The sequence below is a fragment of the Gossypium arboreum genome, chromosome 8 (assembly GCF_025698485.1).
Source record: "Gossypium arboreum isolate Shixiya-1 chromosome 8, ASM2569848v2, whole genome shotgun sequence".
Classification (NCBI taxonomy): domain Eukaryota; kingdom Viridiplantae; phylum Streptophyta; class Magnoliopsida; order Malvales; family Malvaceae; genus Gossypium; species Gossypium arboreum.
The window spans coordinates 16,002,229-16,022,321 of NC_069077.1; the positions used below are offsets into that span (position 1 = coordinate 16,002,229).

Here is a 20,093-nt window from a genome sequence, read left to right on the forward strand (position 1 = left end):
TAAAATTGTTCTTTCGTCTAAGCATGTCTTAGGGTTTTTTCGTTTCGTTCTTTTTGTCCTTTTCTATCAAGTCGACGATAAACAGTACAGATTAAAGTAGCTTTTGTTTTATTTGATTTTGAATTAAAAGTATTCCAAAAACAAAGAATCAGTATATTGACATCAATGGAAGAGGAACCAGCAAGACTTAATATCGAAGATGAGAAGGAAGATCCAGTTCTGGGGCAAGAAGACGATGCTGACAGCGAAGATGAATATAATTTTTACCTGGTGGTAAGAGTCCTAACTGACAGCATGGTACACTTTCTTTCAATGAGGAATACCCTTGTAGGGTTATGACATCCGTTTGAGGGAGTTACAATTACAGAAATTGAAGACAAAAGAGTGTCATTTCAATTTTATAACATGATTGACCTAAATAGGGTTTGGGATGAAATGCCCTGGTTTTCTAATAGGATTTGAATATCTTCCACCATTTAATGAAAAGAGAGGATCTGGTCCAAGTCCCTTTTTTTCACACAAAATTCTGAGTACAAATCCATAATTTTCCAATGGGGTTTATGTCAGAAGGGATGGCACAATAATTTGGAAATTTCATTAGGGATTTTTTAGATTATGATGTTGTGGCAATAACTAGAGTAATAAAAAAATTCATGCGTATCAGGGTAAGATTAAATGTTCGTCTCTCATTAGAAAAGAAGAATCGTATAATTTATGAGAATGATAATTCTTCATATGTGATCTTCCAATATAAAAAATTGTCTTTGTTTTGTTTCTTATGTAGACATTTAGGGCATAAAGAAAGTTTTCGCCCAATAAAGTTATCTATGAGATTAAAGAGGCAGAATTTGGGTGGGATAGTTCACTAAGAGCCCCATCAAGAAGGGAGGAGCAAGCAATGAGTAGATGGTTGAGGGAAGATTTGAAAGGAGGAGGAAATACTAATGTGGATATGAAAAATAAGAATGAATAAAGGGCCACTAGATTTTCCAATGCAAGGCAATCGGACCAAATTAGAAACACGAGGATGATTACTATTCCTAATAGGATGGTTAAAAACGATGGGTGAATAGGTGAAGAATGAAGTCGAAGGCAAGGGATAAGTTTGGACCATATGAACTCATTAGAGGTAAATCAGGAGCTGGAAGATAGATCGATGGGATTAGTAGAAGGGAAGAAAAGGAAAATGGTGCAACAAAAAGAATACATAAGAGACATTGCTTCTATGTATATGGAGTTGGACAATGATTTATCGACGACCACTATGAAGTAGGCCGACCAGTCACAATAAAAACCTTAAGCTAGAATGCCAGTGGCCTAGGGCAATCGCGGACAGTTAGATGTCTCAAACACAAATTAAGACAAGTTCAGCCTCATAATTTTTTCTTATTGAAATAAAAGTAAGTATGAAAAAGATAGAAAGTATAAGAAGGAAGTGTGGATATGCGAATAGGATTATTGTAGGTGCTAAAGGTTCGAGAGGAGATTTGTCATTAGGATAGAAGGATAACTTGAATGTTACTTTTAAAAATTTCTCGAAATCACCTAATGAAAGATGAGGTAACTAAAGAGAATGAAGAGGTGTGTTGGAGGCTTACAAGTTTCTATGGTTCCCCTGTGGAACAGCTGCGGAAAGAGTCGTGGAACTTATTAAGACTGTTAAAAGGGAATAGTCAATTTTCGTGGCTGGTTGTGGGTGATTTCAATGAGGTAATATATTCTTTTGAGAAAAAAAGGAGGTCGTATGCGTGAAGATAGGCAAATGTCTACTTTTAGAAAAGTTTTAGAAGATTGCGATTTAAATAACCTTGGTTTCTTAGGACAATAGTTTACATGAGAAATGAAGAGATTACCGAAAAACAACATTAGGGAATGGCTTGACAAGGGAGTTGCAAGTTCAGCTAGGTGGAAGATTTTTCCAAGATTTTCGGTTGTTCATTTAAATCATAGCTTTTCTAACCATTATCCATTATTAGTTGTTATAGGAGAAGGGAAAATGGAGAGGTTAATGCAAGGCGACTTTCCTTTTAGATTTGATGCGAATTGGATTTTGGAAGAGGATTTTGAGGATCAAGTTAAAAAAGGGTGGGACTATTATGGGATTGCGTTACCAAAAAAACTTGATGGGTTGGGGAATTCATTAAAAGAGTGGGTGAAAATAAAAAGAGGACTCTGGTATATAAGAAGGGAGGATTTGAATTTAAGGCTTAGTAAGCTAAACAAATGAAGAAACAGATAAAGAAAACTTGGCAGAAATTACCAAGATTAAGTTAACTTTAAACATGGAAGAAGATAAGGAAGAACTTTTCTAGGAGCAAAGGGCAAGTGTGAATTGGCTTCGAATGGGGGATCGTAATACAACATTTTTCCACAGTTTTACCTCATACCAAAAAGGAAAAAATACAATTAAAGGCTTGTAAGATGACAATGGAGTATGGATAAATGATAATGAAAGAATGGTAGAGTTGGCAACCAGTTATTTCAAGGATTTTTTTCTCATCGAAACTTGTACAAAATAATGAAAGGTTGCTAGCTGAGGTACAACTGTGCTTAACAGAAAGTCTGAGCGAAGATTTAATGGAAAAATTTAAAGAAGAAAAAGTAGTGGAAGCATTAAAATTAATGGCTCCACTTAAGGCATAAAGGAGGGATGGACACCCAGCCTTGTTCTATCAAAAGTTCTGACATAATGTGGGGAGCGAGGTTTGTAAGTTTTGCCTTGAGGTTTTGAATGAGCAAAAAGGTATAAAAGAAATAAACAAAACAAAAATAGTGCTAATTCATAAAATACCTGCACCGAAGAATATAGGACAATTCTGACCTATCAGCCTATGTAATATGCTTTATAAAATCATCTCTAAAACAGTGGTGAATAGGTTCAAAAGAGTTCTTAGTCTTTGTATTAAGGAAACACAAAGTGCTTTTGTACAAGGTAGACAAATAACAGGCAACATACTAGTGGCATACGAAGTTTTACATTCATTTAAAAATAAAAAAGGTAGAGGAGGCACTGAAACTAGATATGAGTAAGGCTTATAACAGGGTGGAGTGAAGCTTTCTAAAGAGTATGGTGAGAAGATTAGGTTTTTGCAAGGATTGGATATAATTATTATTATAAGATGTGTAAAAGGTGTCTCCTATTCAATATCCCTTAATGGAATCCAAGGAGAGGACTTCAAACCTTCACGAGGGCTACGACAAGGGGACTTCCTAAGCTCATATCTTTTTATTATTTGTGTAAAAGATTTTTCTACATTATTTGTAGACGATAGTATCCTATTTAGAGAAGCCTCGATAAAATCAGTGATTAAAGAATACAAGGAGGTTTCAGGCCAGCTTGTTAAATTTGAAAAATCTTTAATATATTTTAGTAGCAACGCGGCTGAATGAGTACGAAATTAGGTGGGATATGTGTTGGGTGTGCAAGTCTCAAATAACCTAGAAAGGTACCTCGGTCTACCAACTATGGCGGGAAGACAAAAAAAGAATGCTTTTGTGGATATTAAGGAAAGATTTATTAAAAATATGAGTAATTGGAGTGTGTGTAATTTGTCAATAGGGGGAAATGAGGTGTTCAGTAAGTCCGTTTTACAAGCCATCCCGATTTATACCATGCAGTGTTTTAAGTTGCCTGTTTTGTTTTGACTCGAATTGGAAAGCTTGATGTGCAGATTTTGGTGGCGAAACTTAAAATCAAATAAAGGTATTCCTTGGAGCAGTTGAAGTGCATTGAGCAAACCAAAAGCGCGAGAAGGAATTGGGTTTAAGGAGTTGTCAAAGTTCAATTTAGCCCTATTGGCGAAACAAGGATGGAAATTAATCAACAATCCTACTTGTTTGTTTGCACAAGTCATGAAAGCTAGATATTACCCTCAAGGGGATTTTATAAGTGCAAATTTGGGCTCTTACCCTTCTTTTACTTGGTGCAGCATTTGGGGTGCTCGTGGACTGTTGGAAAAAGAAATTAGATAGAAAATTGTTAATGATGAATCTATAAATATCTGGAACGATATGTGGCTGCCATGGTCTAGAGATGGAAGAATAAAGTGTCAAAATATTAACATTAATTATACTTCTGTTGCGAATTTGATTAACAGTGAAATGGTTTTCTGGATAAGTGAAGAAGTTAAAAGGCTTGTCAATGAAGAGTAAGTAGAAAGAATACTATCGATTCCGCTGACCAATAGCAAGCAAACAGATGAAGTAGTTTGAAGGGGTGACAACACTGGAATCTACACTGCTAAAAGTAGGTATAAATAGCTAATTACAGAAGATAGAAACGAGCTGGGATACAACAGTACAACCCAAACTGAAGATCCAAACAATTATTTTACAAATCTATGGAATCCTAAAGTCCCTAGCAAAATTAGAATAAATCTATACAAGATCACAAAAGATTTTATGCCCACGTTAGGTACTCTTAAAGCCAGAGAACTAATTGAGAATATTTTTTTCCCAGTTTGCAAAGAAGAAGAAGAAACCATAACTCATCTTTCAGAGATTGCAACTTTACAAAACTTGTCATGCAAAAGTTGGGGATAACTCCCTCAACCATTAATAGAGAGCAAAGTTGGAGGTAATGGTTAGTAGCTGATTTTGGTAATAGAAACTCACAAGAATGCTCAATGATTGCTATTGTTTTTTGGGCGCTGTGGTATAACAGAAATATAACACATCATGAATGAATAAAATATAAAGTACAAGAGGTCGTAGGATTTATCAACGCGTATAAACTGGAATTAGAGAAAACAGCAAACTTACCCAAGGTTACACAAGAGACACAAAATGAGAGGTGGAGGCCATCAGACAATAAAATGGTTAAAGCAAACTTTGACGCAAGAGACACAATATCCATGTCTAAATAGGACACTATCATCTACAAATCTATGTCTAATGTTAATTAAATAGATCCATGTCTACAAATCCTATTTAAACATGTTAGAGTCTCTTACATTTCCCATCAGGTAAGCACATGAAGCCATAACAAAACCTTCTATATTTCTAACTATAACTTCTGATATGGATCTATTTAAGTGACATAATATCCATGTCTAATGTTAATTAAATAGATCCTATTTAAACATGAATCTAGTTATAGTTATGTCTAAATAGGATACTAGCATCTACAAATCCATATCTAATGTTAATTAAATAGATTCTCGCTGGAAGACATAATATCCATGTCTAATGTTAATTGATATTAATGTCACAATTTTCTGACCATTTTAGAAACTGGTAAGAATTTAGAGTCAAAGAGTCTTCCACTAGTGGTAGCCTTATTCTATGTTTTACAGCCCCAGTCTTTATAGCTAACAATTTCCCATCCTATGGGTTTTCAAATGGATTGACTGAAAAATTGCATCATCTATTTTAGGCCATATCTGAAAGTTGAACAATAGTTATACCTATCACATGTGAATTTATTAATTAACAAGGAAGAAGAGTCAAAAAGTTCTTCGTGAAGTGGATGAGATAACCTACACAACTACCAAAACCCCTAAAAAAAACCAAACTTGGTCAGAAATGGAGATCATTGAATTTAACTCCATCTGCATACTGACCCATCACGCTTGCTAGTCTCTTTCTTTGATTTTTCGTTTGATTTCATTTGTTTTCATTTTACAAAAAAAAAAAAACCCCAGAGGGGAAGAAGAAGATCTTCACGACTATGGGTATTTTTTATGATTCATTTCGTTTTATTTTTTGTTGCTTTTTACCTTCACAATTATTTTTAGTGAAATTAACGGAATTTAATGATGTGGGTTTTGATTTTGGAGTTAATTATTAAACAAATATTTTGTCTTTATTATTTTATCTGGGATTTGATGTTTCAATAAAAATTTTGGTAGGTTGATTTTGGTTTTTTTGTTTTTTGTAGGAAGAAAATGTTTCTCTTTTTCTTACTGAATCAAAACTAGGTTTGGGATTTGGTTTGGTGGCCTTTTATTCAATCTGTACTTACATTACTGTGAAGAATCTTGATTGTTTGAATTGAGAAGTCAAAACTAATACCCCCTTGTAGATGGCTTTGACAAATTGATTGCTGGTGTTTAAGCTTGGATCCTAAGGTTTTGGGATATTCATTTGAATATTTTTAAATGGTTTGACTTTGTAGGTGCTTGTAAAAAACTGGGATTGACTTTTTGTAGTTCACTTTGCAGTTTGGTTTTTGGAAACGAATAATTCGAAGAATCAGCTTATTGATCATCTAGGTGTGAATAAGACAGGGAAGAATATAAGGAAGAGCCCATTGCATCAACTTAATTTTGGTAATAATGTTACTAGGAAGTAGCCTCAACCTCAGGTTTACAACATCAACAAGAATGATTTTCGGAACATTGTTCAGCAGCTCACTGGTTCACCTTCACGCAATAAGCCTTTGCCCAGACCTCCCCTGAATCCTTCCAAACCCCAAAGTATGAGGTTGCAAAAAATTAGGCCTCCTCCATTGACACCCATGGGTCGCCACTATATTCCAGCTTCATCTTCAGTCCCTGCCCCTGCCCCTGCCCCTGCCCCTGCTCCTGCCCCATCTCATGCACCAGCTTTAGTTCCCCCTCCTGCTCACTATAATAATAGCTTAGTTAGACCTGGTCAATATGGACAACCATCACCTGGAATGTTGCAACCTATGATACCTGGAGATGCTATTTGAGCAAACACAGTTGAATCTCCAATCTCAGCTTATATACGATACCTTATATATCCAAGCCCAGTTGGAAAACAAGTTCAACCTCAACTATACCTCCCAGTTTCGGGTGACCCTCATGTTCCATCACCTTCTTCTGGTTTACTTCATAATCCACCAATGTCAGCTCTTTTTTCCTCTAGAGAAGTCAATGTTGCTGTACCACAAATGCCTAATCCACCTTCTCTACAAATGAATGGTTCTGTTCCACCGATACCAATGAATGGGCCTGCTCTTTTACACTCACCAACTTCTTAGTTTCTGTTAGTACCTCAAGGCTGCAGCTATTTTTAAAATAATAAGACTGCGGCTATTTTTAAAATAATAAGACTAAGTCTTAGGGGGATTTGTTAGCTTTAGTAGCAATTTGAATTTATTTCTTATTGAGGTTGTTACTTAGGACTTGTATATAAGGGTTGCTTTGTTAATCAATTATATTATCCCTTCATTTCATCTTTAGTTCTATATTTTATTTAAGTCTTTGCTAAACCAACAGTGGTATCGAGAGCCATTTTTCTTGAGGGACTTGTGAGAAAAGTTTTGTGAGAGTTCTAAGAGAAAATTTGAGAGATACACTTGTGAGGTTTTTGAGGAAAATGGAATCGAGATCGAGTAACCTGTCCATCTTAGCCCTACCTGTGTTTGATGGAAAGAATTATCAAGCATGGGCTGTGAGAATGCAAGCATACATGGAGGGTTGTGATTATTGGGAAGCTGTCGAGGAAGACTATGAGGTGACTCCACTTCCCAATAATCCAACTATGAACCGGATCAAAATGCACCAGGAGAGAACCACCAGGAAGGCTAAGGCAAAGTCTTGTCTTTATGCTTCGATTTCGCCAGCCATATTTAATAGAATTATGGCTTTTGGATTAGCGGAGGAGATATGGGACTACCTCAAAGCTGAGTATCAAGGAGATGAGAGGATCAAGAGCATGAAGGTGTTGAACTTGATCAGAGAATTCGAGAGGCTGCAAATGAAGGAGTCTGAGTCAATCAAAGAATACTCAGACAAGCTGATAGATATTGCCAACAAGGTAAGAGTTCTTGGGACTGATCTCTCTGATTCTAGACTAGTGCAGAAGATGCTTGTCTCTGTGCCTGAGAAATATGAAGCAACTATGGCCTCTTTTGAGAACACTAAGGACTTGACTCAATTGAGAGTAATGGAGTTGATTAGTGCTTTATAAGTACAAGAGCAAAGGAGGCTAATGAGGTAGGAAGGAAGCATAGAAAGAAGCATAGAAGGAGCATTAAAGACTAAGATGCAGCAAGGCGAAAAAGGAGAGGAACGGAAGTGGAATGGGAAGAAGAGTGATTGCAATAGTAGTTCAGAAACTGTTGCAAAAGGTAATAGTACTGAAAATTATAATAAGTATTCTTCATGTAAGTATTGTGGACAACAGAATCATCCCCATTTTAGGTGTTGGAGAAGGCCAGATGTGAAATGCAGAAGGTGTAACTTGATGGGGCACATTGAGAGGTTTTGCAAGGAATCAAGAAATCAGCAGCAGGGTGGAGTACATGTTATAGTTGAAGAAGAAGAGGATCATTTTTTTGTCGTCTCTTGCTTCTCATCAAGCATTTTATGTGACATTTGGTTAGTTGATAGTGGTTGTACCAATCACATGACATATGATGAGAAGCTCTTTAAAGACCTTGACAGGTCATTGAAGTCGAAAGTTAGGATAGGAAATGGAGAATACCTAGAAGTGAAGGGAAGATGCATAGTAGCAATAGAGAGCTGTGCTGGAACTAAGTTGATTTCAGATGTTCTGTTTGTACCTGAGATTGATCAAAACTTGTTGAGTGCGGGTCAATTGGTAGAGAAGAGATTCAAGGTGATGTTCGAAGAGGGAATGTGTCTGATCCTTGACTCTAGTAGCAATGAATTGTTTAGGATCAAGATGCAGAAGAAGAGGTTCTTATTGAATCCATTTGAGGAGGAACAAGTGGCATCCAAGTGTCAAGAAGGAATGACATCACAATGTAGTGAAAAGAGTTTTGAGCTTGAGATAAAATCGACAGATAATCATATCATGCAAGAACAACTGCAAATCAAGTGTTTTGAGAATGAGGAATTGCATGCAAAGACAACTCTCTTGGAACAGCAGGTGACATCTCTCTCTGATAAACTATCATTTTTTGCACATGAAATATCCGAAGAACATGCTGATGAGCCACGGAAAAAGAATCTATCTCAAGAGATCAAGAGTAATGTGCAACTTTTAGAAGAGAATAGTGGGTTATGTTTCCAAAATCAAAAGCTGACTGAAGAAGCGAAAGAATTGACATCTGTAGATGTTGTTGAGTTTAAGAATTTAGTTGGTAAGGTGATTAACCTTTCAATGCAAAATAAAAAATTGAAAAAGGAATTATTAGCTGCGAGAAGAGTGGTTAATCAAACTATAAATCGTATTAATCGCAAGTATAGTGACAACATAAGATCTTGGAAGAAGGGAAAGCACTCTGGCCACTCTCATGACTTTTCTAGAGCAACTTGTGATGATTTCGAATTATGGAATTTTGATTTAGATGGCATTGCATGCCAGGAAACAATTAGAGGCAACTCTTGAAGCTACACTAGTCGAGAAGGAATTCATAGAAGGTGAATATTGAAGAAACTGGTTTTTAGAGATCAGATGACGGATATTTTACTACATTTTTCATGTTAGTCATTTTGAGTTTCTTAAGAATAAATTTGGTGTCTGCAGCACTTGAGTTAGGAGGAGAATGTTAGTATCTCAAGGCTGCAGCTATTTTTAAAATAATAAGACTGCAACTATTTTTAAAATAATAAGACTAAGTCTTAGGGGGATTTGTTAGCTTGTTAGTAGGAGGAGTTGTTAGCTTGTTAGTAGCAATTTGAATTTATTTCTTGTTGAGGTTGTTACTTGGGACTTGTATATAAGGGCTGCTTTGTTAATCAATTATATTATCTTCATTTCATCTTTAGTTCTATATTTCATTTAAGTCTTTGCTAAACCAACAGTTTCGTTGGCCATCTACTACGGGTTTTATGAATTTGTTGTCCCCTAGATTGCCATATCCATTGCTTTCTCCAGGTGTTCAATTTCCTCCAATGACTCCCAATTTTGCTTTCTCACCCACTGTTCAGCCCGGGGTTTTTGGTCCAGGGCCTCAACCTCCACCTTCCTCTGGTTTTGAGTTTCCACTCTCACCATCTGGTTTCTTTCCCTTCCCAAGTCCTAGATGGAGTGATTAACAATTCAAGTTATTACATTCTCGTTCACATCAATTTCATGTATTAACAACCCCCTCTCATAGAGTTTCAATTGTGAAATATATTGTATACTGCTTGTAACATGTATGTTTTTTTGGTATGTTCTTGGACCAGTTCTGCTAGTGGAGATCATCAGATAACTCGTATGACATCTGAAAAGGAGTTGTAATTTTTAAGTAGGTAGGATCACAGGCATAAAAAAATTATAGGTAGGCAATCTTGTTGAAAAATTCCTGTTTACTTGTATTGCCATGGATTAAATCCTAATTAACTTTAGTTAAATTCTTGTTCAATTGAGTGACATTTGGCAATGAAATGTTCAAACATTCTTCATATTCATCTTTCCATGTTTTCGAAAATAAAGGTTCAATGCTGTTAGAGTTAGACCAAGTCTCCAGATGTTTGAGTTTTCATCATATTGATTTATAGATAAACCATTAATGAAGCAGACAAGCGCGGTTCTCTATCATTTTTCATGAACTGTTTCCTCGTGAAAAGGGAAAGCAAAGAACCATGGGCCTCACTAAAGCATTGCCATATACTACATGTTCTTCCTTTGAGCTTTAGCCTATAGTTTGAACATTTTCCTGTTCTTTGCTTGTAAAGTGTACATGCATTTTTTTTAAAATTTCAATTCTTAGGCCACTGTTAATCAGTTTGGATATCCTTGACAAATCAACAATGTCAAATCCATTTTAAACATATTTCCTTTCCTAATACACCGACAAGATCTTAATAATTCATTGCAACCAAGAGGACAAAATTCATTAAGAAATTGAAATTGGAACATCCAAGTATGTCAACGGAAAGCAAACTAGAAAGAAAGGCAGGTTAATTAGCAACCCAATATTTTCCAATGTGACCATTTGAGAGATGTCTTTTTCCCACTTTTGCCGCATATCTTGTCTTTCTTGTTGCTCCTTTTGTTCCCAACTTGTTGCTTAAGAGGTTTCGGGTCTTTTTGCAGTAGCAGCGTTTCAGACTCTTCCTGTTCAAAACATAACAACTGAATAAAAGACCAGATTATATATTTCATGACATGAAAAAACCAATGGCAATAACAACCATTGTTTACCTGAATTTCAGACCTGGAAAGCAGAGGTTGACGGGATTCCTGTTTATGAAATTGATTTGGGTTGGTGAAGGTTGGTAAGGAACGAGGTATGGATTGCCCTCTGGATCCTCCTCGGCTGGAAGATGCATAACCAGATGTGGATGTTGAAGTGCTGGATGTGCTACTAAATTCCAAATCCAAACATAGCTACAACAACCGACAAGATGATGATACGCAAAGATAAACTACTTTATATTCTGACAACTGAAGACCATTGGTTTTACCTGAAAAACTCTATGTTCAAGAGACGTCACCCTGTCCAACAAGGAGCCTTTGAAGTAAGCTTCCCTCATTGCCAAATCTAATGGCAAGCGTGCCTTTTCCATTCCTTTCTGCAAACTTATTTTCCCTTCTAAATATTTCATCTGCATGCAAACAAAGAACAGATTTAAAAAAGAAAAGAAAATAAAAAGAAACCCAAAGCATAAAATTTGAAGATAAATGCATGTAGTTTATTTTTGGGACTCACAATGAAATCCAAATGATCCAACCTGGAAACAAGAGGCATGGAGGAGTGGTGAGATATTCTTCCATTTTCTATTTCTTTCATTGTAGGGTGGGTTTTTGGGGGGTTTAGATGATTGAAATAAGTGAAATATGCTTTTATGTAAAGCTATTAAGTAAGGAACCGTTACATATTCCCTCCTTTTTCTGTAGTCTGCCTCGCAAGTCATGCGCTAGTTTGTTATGGTACGTGGCCGGATATCTAAACAAAAGCTAGAAATGGATCATACTCAGCCTACATGTTCAATGTACCATCGGCTTATCTCCGTGGATTCTTCTCACCTAATATCAAACTCGGTCTAACATTATCGCTTGCAAATATAACCACAACATACATAAAATCTTTTAAAAACAATAATTTTATTTTATAAAATTTCAATTATTTATTAATTTACTTATGATGCGGGTATGTAAAATCATACACTATCATCCGGTTGAGTCTCAGCTCAATTGACATTGACATTGTTGTTAGTATAGGAATATCTGAATTCGAGTGTGCTGAAGCGTATTATCTTGCTATTTAATAGTTGAGATGAAATTATAGATAATTTTAAGCATTATAAAAAAATATATAATAAAAATTTATAATCAAATTAATGTTTAAAAAATATACACTATTATTATATTAAATATAAATCTATTTAAAACACATGGATATATAGACTGGAACCTCGTTGTTTATGCAATTTAAATATATTCTCGAGTTAACTTATAAATAAATAATTAAATCTATTTCTACCAAAAAAATATTAAATCTACCCATGGATGTTTCCAAAAATATGTATCAGAGATTTAAATATATTCCCGGTTCAAGTGATGGCATTTCTACGGTTAATTTAAAACATGAATGAATCAGAGATTTATTAATTTAATTATTTTTAAAAGTAAATATCTATTGCAAGTGTTACAGGTCTGAGTCTTTCATCATTCCATGAATGACTGAATAGGAGGAAAGGAAAAACAGAATGAGTGAAGAAAATATGAACAATTATGTTAAAAATATATATTTAAAAAAATAAATAATGTTTTGGTTGAAATGAAAGAATTAAAGTTTCGAAATTATAATTTCTTAAGTTCAAATCTGATTATTAGTTGGCTTTTCTAGTTTTATTTTAATTTAAATTGATTTTATATAGAAAGAAAAAAACATTATCACAGTAATATTTGTTAGTTTGCAAAATGAGTGGTTTTAATTCATTTTCAATTGATTTGGTATCTCTTTGTATGAGTAATATTTTAATAATTTAACCTTCAAATTTTATATTTTATTCATATAGGTTATGCATGTCAAATTTAATGTAAATTAAAATTTTTTAATTATTTGTTTTATGAAAAAAAACTTTCAACAGTTCATTAAATATTAATATATAGTATTTTAGATAAATATAATAGAAATATTGAATTGGTTCAAAAATTTACATGTATGATAAGTACAATTATATAAAAAATTCAACGATTAAATTATTAAAATATTAATCGTATAAAAAATACGAAAGAATATAAAACTACTTTAGTTTTAATTTTAATTTTATAGTAGCATAAGCGAATCCCACCCTACACATAAATATAGATTGATAGATCTTAGAATCTGAACCTCTGAATGATAAAAATATTTCACATAATGGTTAGTTTTTGGTAATGGTCTTGTGGTTTGGTTTTGTTTCCTCACAGTTAATTTAGGTGCAGGAACCTTCTCCCATTTTTGTTTGCTTTTTTCTTCTCTATTAATTTAGGTTATTTAAAGAAAAAAAAACTCTAACGGATCAAACAAGCATAAGCGGAAAAAAGAAAAATCCTGAATGGTGGCAAATTCATGTATCAGAAAGCTGTAATGATTTGTCCATTAGGAAAAAGTAAAATCAAATAAGGACCTCAAATTTGCAAAAAAAAAAAAAAAATGCGTGACGAAAAGCACTAGTCCCAGCCATATTGGAACAAGGACTTGTTTTGTAGAAAGCGAAATGTGATAGTAATTATTTATGTGGGTTTTTTTTGTTCATTTACTGGATTCTGTGTTCCAAGTAGAAATACTTTGATGATGACACAATTATTGTTGTTGTTATTACGCTTAGGGTGCGTTTGTTTGGGGATAAAACATTTTCTAGAAAAGATTTTCAGCCTTTTCCAGTATTTGTTTGACTGGAAATATTTTCCTAAAGTAAAATTAATTATAAAATACGGGAAAAAAAGTTCTTAATTTTAGAAAATGTCTTACCATTTCTAATTCGGTAACACATTTTTAGGAAAATTAGAAGTCGATCTTCCCTTTCCCTAACTTGAAAGACTGTTTAAAACTTAGAACCAAAAACCCTTTGAAAGCAAAGAAATGGCGAGTAATTCGGTGAACTTGGAAGAAATACCCTCCGAATCTCTAATGAATGAGCTTCTCCGCCGTATGAAGTGCGCCCCCAAACTCGATAAGCGCCTCATCCACATTGGTTCTCTTTTTTTCCCTTTATTTTTATTTTTGCAATTTGGATTTGATTCTTTTTATTTTTTCAATTCTTTCTTTGAATTTTTTTTTCTAGTAATAACATGGAAAATGGAATTTTCAGATTCCAGAGTTTGTTGAAGTTTGTTCATGTCATATTTTTTGTTCGTTTAAATAGAATTGCAAAAGAATGTACTCGAATTTTCAATGCTCCAAATTTAGCTTAAATTTTTTAACTCTATTTTATTAAACTTTTCATACAATTTAAATAAACAACTATGTCTCTAAAGGCAGAGTCAAAGTGGGGGCACTGGATGAATTTCTAATGATTATTTTTTGAAAAAGTATGAGTGCTGAAATTTTGATTTTATAATATGTAATCAACACTCATTGTTTATGTTTAGATTTATATAAAAAAAAAGTCAACAAAAATGAAACGATTCTAATGCCAACATCGAACTTGTATATTTCTTATGCATCACCTTTTGCCATGCAAAAATGGCACTAGATTCTGCAAGGCTAAAGATGAGTGCCCCTTGTCGGGGTAACGTAGCCCATTGTTGATGACCTGCTAAGATATTGGACTTTCTTTAGTTGTAAAGTTCCACGCAGCAATGTTCAGACAATCGCTTGATCCGAACTACAAATCTTGCTGGCATAGCGTGGAATTTGGGTTGCTTGAAAGTGACTAGAAAGACACTAAAGTTTGGCTTTTACGTTTATTTTTCTCAGAAGTCTCAAATTGTTAACAGCCCGTATTGTGTCATAGCAGCATCACAGAAGCATGCTGCATTCAAATAGCATTCTTTACATATCTATCAATTTACTGTCTCAAATTTGGTAGAAGGATGGCATGTTTCTAATTACAGGGCAATCTTATGATTGACAGGTCCACCTGGATCTGGAAAAGGCACTCAATCACCAATAATTAAAGATGAGCACTGCTTGTGTCCCTTGGCCACTGGTGATATGCTTAGAGCTGCTGTTTCTACTAAAACCCCACTTGGTATCAAGGCCAACAAAGCTATGGATAAGGTCAAATTAGTTCCCCTGCCTATTCGGATTTTTTAAAATACTTCTTACTACTAGTTTGCTAATGACTAATGAGGTGCTTAGCTATTGTTTCTCAGGGAGAACTTATTTCTGATGACCTGGTTGTTGGCATTATCGATGAAGCGATGAAGAAACCTTCATGTAAAAATGGTTTCATTCTTGATGGGTTTCCCAGGACTGTAGCACAAGCACAAAAGGTGATACTTTGTCTATAATCTTTACACTTGCACCTGCCTTCCCTAACCAGAGAACCTTGAATTTTCTTAATATAGACCATGCTTCTAATATAGACCATATCTTTGAGCTTAAACACAGATGTAGAAACTTGAAGGTTATGAATTTGTAGATCATGTAGGGTTTAGTAACAAATAGTAAACCAGACCAAGTAATGAGACTAATAAGGTCTAAAAATAGGCCTTGCAATTTGGCAGTTACATTGCAGTTGCTTTATGGATAGCAACTCTAGTTTGATAACAGGGGGTTAGTTTTGTTGCCTATCTTCTAGGTTTCCATTTCATAATTGTTAAAGTGAAGTTTCATTTCCCTTAAATATTTTTCAATGGATGTTGATGAGGCGGTACGTTGCTTCTCTCATGCTTGTGGTCCTTTTGGTATTAATTTTTTTAACTTTTGAATATTTGTTTGTTTTCAGCTGAGCAGGTTTGTCTTTATATTTCCATGCACCTATTTTATTTTTAGAATACTAGAGTGCTGCTGCTTTCTTATTTTTATTTCCTATTTCCTTCGACAGGATCATTTACATCACAAAATTGCTGAGTGTTACATATCCACGGGAGAAAAAGTGCTAGCAATGCAGTTCATTCGAAAAAGTGCTAGCTAAATTGTTGAAGTCATTAAGCTCATTAGCCAGGTATGTAGGACCTAGGCCTAACATTTACCATCTCGTTTGGATGTAAACCCAAGTATTGACTAAAAAGTACGACCTGTGAAGATTCGAAACATGCTGCGGCTATGGAGATAGTTCTCAAACTAATGATATTTCACTTTAACAAGTCTCAAGTGTATCCTCATTAATGATATTGCAGGTTATTAAGGATTTTGCAAGTGGTGAGTTTGTTTGACTGTGATGTCAAAATTGAAGACTATTTGCTAAAGAGTTATTACAAAACAGCTTCATTGATTGCAGCTAGTACCAAGGGAGCCGCCATTTTCAGTGGAGCTGATCGTAGTGTAACAGAGCAAATGTATGAATATGGAAAGAATCTTGGCCTATCATTCCAAGTTGTTGATGACATATTGGATTTTACACAATCAGCAGAGCAGCTAGGGAAACCAGCTGGTAGTGATCTAACAAAAGGCAACCTCACAGCACAAGTTATAAACATGGCATGAAGTTGAAACTTGTACCAATGTAGAACAGCTTTCTTACGATATTAATTGGTTCCTTGTCACTGGTTGTATGTTCATACAAGGCTTTGAGCTTTGACTTGAGCTCCTAGTTTCAATGTCTTCTGTCTGAGAAAAAATAATTTCTCTGTTAAATTAAATTGATGAACAATGAAGTTTTTGTGGTCATCAATATTAAGGTAATAAACTTCCATTATGTATACAAGGAAAACCTATGTATTGGAACCCACCATTCTTTGAAAAGTCAAATGGGGTGGGCACCGAAAGTAGAAAGTAATATTGGTTGGTAAGTTGGGTTAAAAGTTGGCATGGGATAATTGCAATTTTGGTCCCTAATTGTATAGGGACATTGCAAGTTGATCCTTGAACCTCAACTATAAATAGGCCTAACCATTTCTTACTTTCTTCATCCCATAATTGCCATTCTCTACTTAAGGCATTATTCTCTCTCTCTATTTGTAAATTTCACTTGTAATTTTTGGAGTAAAATATATTTGGTAGTGCCCGAGGACGTAGGCAAAATTTCTTTGAACCTCGTTAAAATTCGGTGTTCTTTATTATTTGTTTTGCATATTTTGTGAATGTGATTGTAGTGATTTATTGTGCTATTAAATTACGATAGAGGGATATTCTGGCTAGGAAAGACTTGGTATTTAAGTGATCTTCGTGATCTACCTCTCTTTCCTGGGAATTGAACTTGGTGTGATTTTTCAGTACAATAATTTTACTCTTTCACACGCTTCCGCGCAACAATTGGTATCAGAGCCAGATTCGTACTTGGGGAATACGACCGTTTACGTAGTTGGGATTGAGGAGAAAAATGGCAGCAGCATCGTCATCAGCAAGGACTACTGTGACAAATGCAAAATTTGAAGTAGAGAAATTTGACGGTACCAATAATTTTGGTATGTGGCAATGTGAGATCCTGGATGTCTTATGTCAGCAAGAGCTAGATATAGCCCTTGAAGAAAAACCTGACAAGATGGATGACAAGGAATGGGCCAAGATCAATAGACAGGCGTGTGGTACAATCCGCCTATGTTTGGCCAAAGAGCAGAAGTACTCGTCATGAGGGAGACATCGTGAAGAAGTTATGGGATACACTGGAAGAAAAGTTTCTAACGAAAAGTCTTGAAAATAGGCTTTATATGAAAAAGAAACTTTATCGATTCACGTATGCACCCGGTATGTCGATGAATGACCATGTGAACTCATTCAATAAAATTTTAGCAGACTTGCTAAATTTGGATGAGAAATTTGAAGATGAAGACAAGGCATTATTGTTGTTGAATTCTCTTCCTGATGAATATGATCATCTTACCACCACATTGCTTCATGGGAAGGACACGATCACATTTGATGCAGTCTGTAGTGCGTTGTATAGATCTGAGACTCGAAAGAAAGATAAAAGAGATCACAGAGATACAACCGCAGAAGTCTTAACAGTAAGAGGTCGTTCACACAGCAGCAAATCTGGTAGAAGGGGAAAGTCCAAAGGGAGACCCGCCAAAGATGAATGTGCCTTTTGTCAGTGAAAAGGGCATTGGAAAAAGAATTGTCCTAAGCTACAAAGGGCAATGCTATTTCTAATGCATGTGTAGAGGAGCATGATGAGGAGTCGACTTTAGCTTGGTTGGCATGGCAATGGCATGTCAAGCGGATGAGTAGATTTTGGATTCGGGATGTACTTACCATATGTGTCCTAATAAGGACTGGTTTTCTAGTCTTAAAGAGCTAGAAGGTGGAATTGTTCTTATGGGCAATGATAGTGCTTGTAAGACAATGGGAGTGGGTACAGTCCAATTGAAGAATCACGACGGCTCAATCCAAGTCTTGACAGATGTTCGCTACGCACCTAGCTCAAGAAAAATCTCATCTCATTAGGGGCCCTAGAATCTAAAGGGCTCACAATCACTTTGAGAGATGGATTACTAAAAGTAGTAGCTGGGCAATTGACGGTGATGAAAGGCACAAGAAGAAATAACTTGTACTTTTTAAATGGAAGTACAGTTATTGGATCAACATCAACAATTTCTACAAAAATGTAGATTCAGAGGCTACAGATTATGGCATATGCGATTGGGACATCTTTGGTGAAAAAGCTTTGCGACATTGGCGAAGCAAGGCTTGTTGAAAGGTGCAAATTCTTGCAAAATGGAATTCTGTGAACATTGTGTTCGGGCAAGCGAAGAGGGTAAAATTTGGTCCAAGAATTCACAATCTGAAAGGAATTCGGACTACGTTCACGATGATGTGTGGGACCTACCAAAGTAGCTTCTTTGGGAGGTATGCACTATTTTGTTACTTTTGTTGATGATTATTCAAGAAAAGTATGGGTGTATCTAATGAAAAGAAAAAGTGAAGTTTTGGATGCATTTCTGAAATGGAAGAAGATGGTGGAGACTCAGACTGGTCGAAAGGTCAAACGACTTCGATCAGATAATGGTACTGAGTACAAAAACGATCCATTTCTACAAGTATGCCAAGATGAGGGCATTGTGCGACACTTCACTGTTCGGGATACACCACAGCAGAATGGGGTGGCAGAACGCATGAATCGAACTATACTGGAGAAAGTTCGATGTATGTTGTCCAATGCTGGATTGGACAAAGAATTTTGGGCTGAGGCAGTTACATATGCGTGCCATCTAATTAACCGTTTGCCATCAGCTGCAATAAATGGAAAAACTCCTATGGAGATGTGGACTGGTAAATCTGCTACTGATTATGATTCTTTACATGTATTTGGTTCCACTGCATATTATCATGTAAAAGAATCTAAGTTAGACCCAAGAGCAAAGAAAGCATTATTCTTGGGTATAACTGATGGAGTAAAAGGATACCGTCTCTGGTGTCCTAATACAAGGAAAATTGTTTTCAGTAGAGATGTGACTTTTGATGAATCAACCATGTTGAAGTACAAGGATTCACAAAAGGATGACAAAACCAGTAGTACTTTGCAGCAGGTGGAGCTTGAAAAGGTTAACGATGATCCAGCTAATATTGGAGGGACAAATGATGAAGAGGTTCCTACCTAAGAACCTCTACAGCAACAAGATTCAATTGCATATAGAAGGCCAAGAAGAGAGATTCGTAAGCCTGCTCGCTTTGATGATATAGTGGCCTATGCACTTCCAATTGCAGATAATGATGTTCCTTCTACTTACACAGAAGCAGTAAGTAACCCTGATGGTGTAAAGTGGAAGCAAGCAATGAATGAAGAAATGCAGTCTCTTCATAAAAATAAGACCTGGGAGTTGGTGACACTACCCAAGGGAAAGAAGGCAATTGGATGCAAATGGGTATATGCAAAGAAGGAAGGATTTCCTGATAAAATTGAAATTCGATACAAGGCTAGATTGGTAGTAAAGGGTTACGCTCAGAAAGAAGGAATATATTACAATGAAGTGTTTTCTCCAGTTGTGAAGCATTCGTCTATTCGGATTTTGCTAGCCTTGGTTGCGCAATATGATCTTGAACTAGTTCAGCTTGATGTGAAGACCGCGTTTTTACACGGTGATTTGGAAGAGGAAATCTATATGACTCAGCCAGATGGATTCAAGGTTGCTTGGGAAAGAAAATTGGGTTTGCAAACCGACAAAGTCGCTTTATGGATTGAAGCAATCTCCGAGGCAGTGGTACAAGCGATTTGATCAGTTCATGAAAGGGCAAAGGTACACAAGAAGTAAAT

At 35.5% G+C, this 20,093-nt stretch overlaps 3 protein-coding genes across 3 annotated transcripts; 2 read left to right on the plus strand and 1 right to left on the minus strand.

Annotated features, from left to right (window-relative positions):
* Window positions 1-165: 165 nt before the first annotated feature.
* Window positions 166-9,914, plus strand: LOC108468282 (protein HAIKU1). The gene is given in 5 exon segments (XM_017769174.2): window positions 166-297; window positions 1,627-1,710; window positions 5,879-5,954; window positions 6,162-6,955; window positions 9,681-9,914. Coding segments are annotated over 5 exon segments (1,320 nt in total).
* Window positions 9,915-10,636: 722 nt separating this feature from the next.
* LOC108469359 (uncharacterized) lies at window positions 10,637-11,622 on the minus strand. Its single transcript, XM_017770250.2, has 4 exons — window positions 11,516-11,622; window positions 11,271-11,411; window positions 11,008-11,193; window positions 10,637-10,920 (listed from the first exon to the last, which is right to left on the minus strand). Exons 1-4 carry the CDS (start codon window positions 11,594-11,596, stop codon window positions 10,768-10,770), a joined length of 561 nt encoding a protein of 186 aa, XP_017625739.1. The 5' UTR covers window positions 11,597-11,622; the 3' UTR covers window positions 10,637-10,767.
* A 2,241-nt stretch (window positions 11,623-13,863) lies between these two features.
* LOC108468280 (adenylate kinase 4-like) lies at window positions 13,864-16,387 on the plus strand. Its single transcript, XM_017769172.2, has 5 exons — window positions 13,864-13,988; window positions 14,871-15,016; window positions 15,112-15,231; window positions 15,687-15,694; window positions 16,081-16,387. The coding sequence occupies exons 1-5, from the start codon at window positions 13,877-13,879 to the stop codon at window positions 16,385-16,387; spliced, it is 693 nt and encodes a 230-aa protein (XP_017624661.1). The 5' UTR covers window positions 13,864-13,876.
* The last annotated feature ends 3,706 nt before the right edge of the window (window positions 16,388-20,093 follow it).